A 7,832-nucleotide genomic window follows, 5' to 3' on the forward strand; every position below is an offset into this window, starting at 1 on the left:
GAAGAAAGTGTGTGTGTGTGTGTGTGTGTGTGTGTGTGTGTGTGTGTGTGTGTGTGTGTGTGTGTGTGTGTGTGTGTGTGTGTGTGTGTGTCTGTGTGTGTGTGTGTGTGTGTGTGTGTGTGTTTGTGGCTCTTTAATTTGGAATTGTGTGTGTGTGTGTGTGTAGAAGAAGAAGAAGAAGAAGAAGATTTTTATCATTGATATTTAGCAGAAGAAGAAGAAGAAAAAGAAGAAGAAGAAGAAGAAGAAGAAGAAGAAGAAGAAGAAGAAGAAGAAGAAGAAGAAGAAGAAGAAGAAGAAGAAGAAGAAGAAGAAGAAGAAGAAGAAAGAAATGAAGAAGAAGGAAAAGGATGAAAAAGAGAGAATATTGGACATGTCGGTATGGACCGTGTTTGAAACGTTGGCGTGAGAGCCGATCGCCGTACTTCTTGGCCAACATCTCCAAAGCTCAGTGTACCGTACATAGGGCTACTATAGAAACATACGGAGTAAAGAAAAAGGATAACAACTTTTTAAACTGGCTTCTCAGATTGGTATAACTACCTCGAAAAGAAGCTTTTACTTTTTATTACAAGAAGGAGGATCGTTTTCTTTGAAAATCAATGAGCTGCCTTTCCCATATTATGTATGTTTTTTCTGTGAATAATACTGTAGCTCAGGGCAGGCAGCGAAGAAGAAAGACTTGTACAGGCAACCAGAGGAGCATTTACTGTAAATAAAAATAAATGACGTTAATCGGCATTGCTGTTGACTTGTTTCTCTGCCTTGGAAGTTTTTTCATTCTTGTCCTGAATTATATCTTCCATTGCAGTCCCTTTTGTCTCAGGCAAAGCCCACACAGCGACGCAACAGACGAGTGCCATGGCACTCATAATTAGGTAAGACACGTACATGGAGTCAAAGTCACGTGGTATGACGTAAGGGGCAATGACACTGCCGAGTCTTGCTCCAGTCATTGCAAACCCAAAGGCGAGGTTCCTTACCACAGTTGGGAACAGTTCCACGGCAAATGTATTTAGCAATGAAAGAGTTTGTTGGAGCCAGTTAGCGGTGAACAAGGCTAAACAAGTTATTGTGATTCCTCGTAAAGACCCTGATGTTGTGAAAAAAATGACAACGATAGAAACAAAACCAAGAAATACTAGAATAAAAAATATTAGCAGAGCCCTCTGTCGTCCTAGTTTGTTTCCCAGTACCGGTACTAAAAACGATAGCGGGATTGGAAATAATGAGTACAGAATGAAGTTCAAATAAAAATCGCCATAAAGAGACTGGACACCAAAGCTTAAAGTATAAAACATTGCACTTGTTAAAAAGAATGTCAGTGTCACTAGCAAGGTTCTTTTGCGCAGAGAAGCATGGAAGAGTTGAAAGAAACTGAACTTGGCAGATTTCTCTTGTCTATGGTTAGAACCTTCTGTGATATTAATCAAACTGACCTGTGTATCAGGGACCTCCATTCCATTAAAACGGCAGATTTGGGTGACCACTCTCTCGGCTTTTCGCACTCTCCCATGCACGAGTAGCCAGCGCACGCTGTCTGGCACCCAAACAGCTGTGAGTAAGGCCAGTAGCGAGAGAGCCGCTGTGGCCAGTTGTACGAGACGCCAGTCCCTCAACAGCATGACACACACGCCAAACAACAAGGTGCCCACATGCCAGGAGGGAAACCCAGACACGACAGGACGCCACTTTGGCATGACAAACTCCATGGGGTATATCTGGGATAAGGCCAGATTACCTCCCACACTGAGGCCAATGAAAAAACGGACAACAGTGAACATCTCCCAGGACGTTGTGAAGTAGACAACGGTGTTGGAAATCACGCCCAAAGCCAGAGAGCTGTACATGCTCAACTTACGGCCGTACCTGTCGCCGAAATACCCGCAGAAGTAGCTCCCTATAGCCACGCCAGACATTTGTATAGAGATAATGAAAGACAAGATCCAAGCTCGATCACAAACAAGGCTCCACTCTGTCGCTACAGTTTGAGAATCCGAATTGATTGTGACATTTCTACATCCTGAAAGCTCCGTACAAGTGTCTTGGGTGAAGTTCGCCCTTCCTAGGGTCAAGTCACCTCTGGCTCCTGGTCCAGGGGTGAGGGAAAAAGATGAAACGTTGCCGTTCAAACTAGCGTTCAATGAAACTCCGGACAGATCATAATGGCTTTGCAGAGGTCTCGACCATAGGAATGAAGACAGATTTTGGGATTTGTTTCCATCCATTGTCTCCAGATCTGAGAAATGATAGAGAAAGTAACAAAGCACATTTGTAAAGATAATATTTTAAGAAAAACCACAAGATCAGAATATGTATATAGTAGGATAAATGCATAATATACAATTGCATAGTCACATTAAAGAATTTATTGGTACTCTCTCACAACAAAGTCAAAATAACATGCCATTTATGAAAGAAAATCCTGGAATAACAAATACAAGTTCATACTGAATAATAAAATTTGACCTCCAAACCTTTTACCGGGTCTCCCGCCTTGCCCTTATTTCTCCCGAGCGAAGCAGTTAACGTGAACCCATCTAGGAAAAGTATTTCAAGAACTTGGCCAAGTAATTAAAACATGCTTCTGTTCAAAAACTAAAGTTTCGGTTCAACTAATTGAACACAAGTGTGAGCGTGTGTGAGTGTGTATGTGTTTGTGTGCGTGTGTGTGTATGTGTGTGTGTGTGTGTGTGTGTGTACGTGCGTGTGTGTCTATGCGTGTCTGTGTGTGGCTATGCATGTCTGTGTGTGGCTATGCGTGTCTGTGTGTGCGTGTGTGCTTCTGTGCGTGTGGGTATTGTGATTCGTGTTTGTGCCTGTATGTGTGTTCGTTTATGTATGCCTAGCTAGGCCCCCTTTCGATGAAAGGAATGATCGGTGCATTAACATCAACCGAAAGTCATTGGCCTACTACATTTACACTCTACTGGAATAGAGCTATAAAATGAGAGAAAAGTGACACATTATGTTTACAAGTTGCCAAATAGATGTATAGATTGATTCTCTATTCCGCTTAGGTGGTTGCACACTCTAGAATTTCAAAGGTGTAGAAAAATCAGTGCGCACGACAAGTTTACAATGGCGTCTAAGAAGACGGACTTTCCCAAGATTAGATCTAAACGAAACTAGTGACTTCAGACTCCTCAATAAAACTGCACCCTTTAAATGATTCTGAACCACCGTTAATTTTGTCGAATTCGAAAGTTAAGTGGTTCGGAAGATTTAGGCGGCCAAAGTGACGGACTTTCCCAACTATAATATATAGAGATAATGTCTAAAGTAATGCAAGCATTGCACTTAGGTCGGTTTGGGAACTTTGAACACAAGAGACAAAAATCTATTCTTTTTCTTTTCGTAGTTTTTGTCGTGTTGTTCCTATCAGGAATCCTGAAAAGCAACACAATTGTAAGCCTTGATCATAGCATATAAATGCGTTGTGGCAATGTTAAAAGGCGCATCGTGGGTAGAGCTTTGGGATGGTGTGAAAATCGAAAACTTTCAAAATTTGGACTTAAGTGGATTGCTTGCGACAGTAACGTTATACACGAGTTGTGATTGTGTGAGACAATCGTAGAATTGACATTTTCTACGCTTCATGGCAGAAACGAAATAATTTCACGCCTATACCTGGGCAAAAATAAAGAAAATAGTCATGTCATTGTGTGGGTGCAACTTTGTGTAGGGGGCACTCTCTGAAGGGAAGACTTGTGACAATCACAGGTAATATAACAACACCAGAGTTTCAAGTGGCTAAACATCTTTTTGAGAACAATATTCGTAATGGCTTTTTGTTTATGATTATGATTTGAGTGTTTTGGTTGATTTAACCCTCTGTAATTTCACTGGTTGTATGCACTTTGGAGTATTGATATTTCATAACCCCACTCCAACCCTTTTACCCCACCAAAAATATTACCTGACAATAATCAAAGACCCCCCCCAAACCCCGCCCCCTTAACCTTCATGCAGCTGACCATTCTTTAGGGTAAACGTTACCAACAACTTGTAGTGAAAATGCCTACCTGTGTGTATTAGTGTTACTGTGCGTGTTTGTATACTCGCTTCAGATGTATCTTTACAATAGAGGTCGGGTGAAGTTAACAACTTTCTATGCAGTGCTTGGAAATGGGATTTTCAATCCAGCAGCTAGGAAATCGTACACAAGAACTTTTGCTAGAGGGAGGATTCAACATTAGCTCATTTAAAGCAGAAGCCAATTTGCAAAGCGTATGATGGTAGATTTGTAACATTTATTGGCATCTGTTCGTCTTGAGAGACGACGGAGTGTAACATTGGTCACGGTTTTAAGGCTGACGCCTGCACTGCCATGGTAAGGCGCTTCGCCGTCATACGCAGAAAACTCGAGTTTGATTCCCGTGTTTTTAAAAAATATTATTTAATAGTAGAGGGTTTTACGGCGCTCGCAACTGCATAAGGTCATATGAGCGCCATTCCCGTGTGTGGAGACTTTTTATCGAGTATCTAAGTCTTTTTGCTTGGGTATTGTATCCCTATCAGGACTGGTTGTCCCTGACAGGTAGAGCGGAAACCCACCTCCTACATGATCTAATTTTTGTTGGTGGGGGAACGTAAAACGCCAATATTTAAAAACAGCCAGCACCTCTCCCTTTTGCCTTTCTTTTCGAGTTGCATGTGTCCCTATCGCTCTACGCAAAAATTCTGATCTAACCAGATCAACACCTACTGTACTTTGGATATGTAGAAAACTAAGAAGATCACCAGTACAACGATTATGGCATAACTCTATATACGCAGTCCTGCTGGAACCGAACCTTTTGGGAGCCATCTCAAGATTCAGATCTATACCTCAGCTGTGGCTGTGTAATCGGGTGTGCTATGGTCTAACGTGTAAAAATCAACAACCAAGCCTTCTTATAATAATGATTAAATATGATACAACAGCCAGCCCACATTTCTTTTAAATTGATATTTATACTGAATATTGGTGCCTGTAGTTTATCGCCAGCAGATCGACCTCTGCAGTAGTTTCAGAACAAAATATGGGATAGTGATTTGTACCAAAAACAGATAACGAAATAAACGAAATAAGTCATAAGAACTTTCAAATAATCAGGCATCCTTTCCACAGTTAACCCCCCCCCCCAAAAAAAAAATGTCTTCGGGATGTATTTCTAATCCAGACTTTTCCTTGTTCATTTTTGCAATGTCCCAAACTACTGCTCGCGTCAAGTTACAACACTTTACTCAAATTCATCGAGTTGACAGACTCGGCCTTTACTCGTGAATTCTACCTTCACTCTTTTTAAAAACAAATTTGCGTTATTAATACACAAGAATGGCTTCTTAGACTCTTTTGTGTGTGTTCCTGGGGGTGGGTGGGGGGGCGCATTGTGGTGGTATCAACAATTGAACCTCTCCTTGATGACCACCCATTGTCGAGGAGAAAAGTCGTCATCTTTGTAACAGACAGAGGGTCCTTTTGAATAGCAGCTTTACTGTAAATAAAAATAAATTCTAAAGGGGTAAAGTGGGAAGCTGTCGTTCATCAGGTGATAGTCTTCGACAGGTGGTCGTTAGAGCTTGTTCAAGTATGTTTGAATTATAAAGGACGCTGAAGCAGGCAACCAACTAACACTGTAACACGCTGATTAATTAATGTAAAAGTTATTTTTTCCTCAACTGTAGTGTTAATGCTGGTTTTTATGTTATGGTATATTTTGTCACTATTTACACTAAATCAGTTGTCCTGTTCTCTGGGGTTATCTAACATCGACTGTATGGTACTCGTCTGTCGCATGCCTTCCAGACGAAATGTGAGTTTTTGGAAGTGGGGACACTTTCAACGAAAGATTTTTTATTTGTACATGCTTTCCAACGAGGAGGCTATTTCTTTTCTTTTTTAAATTTAAAAAATGTTGTAAAAGTAAACTTGGGCACCCCTATTTTGAACTTATTTGACCTAATACACACATCAGGGGTCTCCACTTCATTGGGGCCACATCTGGGTCGCCATGACTTTATACATGAAAGACAAATTACAGAATGTCAAAATTAACTTTTACCAAAAAAGAAAGTAAAAGCCTCGTCTTTTTTTAAGCTCTGCGAGAGCACCCACCAACTCTATTCTCTTTGTTAAATTATGAACGAATAGGAAGAAAGTGCTACCTGTGCATGTCCAGCCCGGGTGGAAGCTTCCAAAGGCCATCATCATCATAGCCCAGGATCCTGCGGTTTTCACCAGGTAGGTGATGGCCGTCAACAGGACCTGGAACCTGCCACACGCCGACAGGTCAGTGACCAGCTGCTCGACGTCCATCTTCCACGTGGCTGAGACAGAATAAAGGAAATGGTTTTGGTTAAGTGTTTTGGGGTTTTTTTGTGTGTTTTTTTTTTAAGTTCACGAGGAATTGGGAGAAACTGAATGGTTCAAGGCAAGGAAAATAGAAGACATGTCAGGTTTTGGACAATTTGAATTGCGATGTGGGTTGGAAAGTATTGATGCACCTCTTCTGGCCCATCTAAGTGCCCTGAGTTAAACCATATATCACGCCTGGAAAATAAGTTTTGCTGTAGAAAACATGGGCTGTCAAGCATTTGTGAGGCAGCGTGGTGGAATCAGGCTCTCGTCAAAATAATCAAAGTGAAGAAACGTGCATTTTCCCGCAGGTTTGTGGATTTTAATCAAATTTTGTTTTTTTGCTCAATAACCTTTCATGCTCATTAAATAACTCATTTCTGTGTGGATTTTTCTTAGAAACGTTGATAAAAGGCACAAAAAATGTAAATTTTCAGTTACCACGGACTCTTAAGCTAAGGAAATAAATAAATAACTAATCTTTGGCGGCCATTTTCTCACTAATTTTACCTCTGAAAACAGGTGACCCCCACCTCCTTCATTTGCAAATATCTCGACTTGTATTCTGGAAGATGGATATTTTTTTCATCCAAATAAAGACAAATGAACAAGCTTTAAGATGATACCAATAACTCTACATGCCCAAAAACTGACGAGAGCCTGGTTCCACCATGCTGCCTCACATTTGATTTTTGTTTTCCTCAAAATGCCGAAACGTGACATCCCTTGTTTTCCCCATGTGCTTTTCCCATTTAAATGTTATCATAATAATTATTGTAATGCATTGCGCCCCCATCAACACGAATTAGATCATAATTTAGGAGGTGGACGTATTTGATCCAGGCTGAGAGGGATACAACGTCCTAAGAAACAGGTGGCGATACTCGGAAAAGAATTCCTCCCCACTCAGACATTGAATTCAGTTTTTCTGCGTGCAACGTTGAAGAGCCTAACCGTTGTACAACATGTGCTGATGACAGGATGGAAAATGTGAGCCATATATTAAGGATGGAATGTTTATTCTAAACTTAAAAGCAGTTTAATGCGATTTTGAGCTCTTCTGTCCTTACAGTTTACTATGGTCCAGTTATTTTATCGGCTATAGGGCACGGACGGAAGCTTTCAAAATGACGTTTGATAGAGTTAAACGAGAAACGACAAGACAAAGTCATAAACAGTTCACTCCTCTTTTTCACTGAACCTTTCAATATCAATATTGTTGAAAGCAGCATAGGAGATCATTGCTGATATCAAATATCAATAAAATTCAGAATACTAGACATAACCTGTAAAATGTAAACGTTTAATTTTTCTTTCAAAGCGAAAACCAAAAGTTATAAAAATCCATTCACACCATTATCAGAACGAGCTGTCTAGTCATTGTCATTTGCGTGAGAATAACATATCGTCGGCAGAGAATTCTAACCGTCTAACTCCAAATTTTCTCGAATTGTTTTTTTCCTTAAAATAGATCGACATGACGAATGGCTAC

General features: G+C 40.6%; 1 protein-coding gene across 1 annotated transcript; it reads right to left on the reverse strand.

Moving 5' to 3' along the window:
- Positions 1-514: 514 nt before the first annotated feature.
- Positions 515-6,312, reverse strand: LOC101853311 (solute carrier family 22 member 4; the record flags this gene model as incomplete). Its single annotated transcript, XM_013081853.1, is given in 2 exon segments — positions 515-2,239; positions 6,151-6,312. Coding segments are annotated over 2 exon segments (1,670 nt in total), but the record flags the coding sequence as incomplete, so codon positions are not given.
- Positions 6,313-7,832: the final 1,520 nt, after the last annotated feature.

This window comes from Aplysia californica, unplaced genomic scaffold, assembly GCF_000002075.1.
Source record: "Aplysia californica isolate F4 #8 unplaced genomic scaffold, AplCal3.0 scaffold00149, whole genome shotgun sequence".
Lineage (NCBI taxonomy): Eukaryota > Metazoa > Mollusca > Gastropoda > Aplysiida > Aplysiidae > Aplysia > Aplysia californica.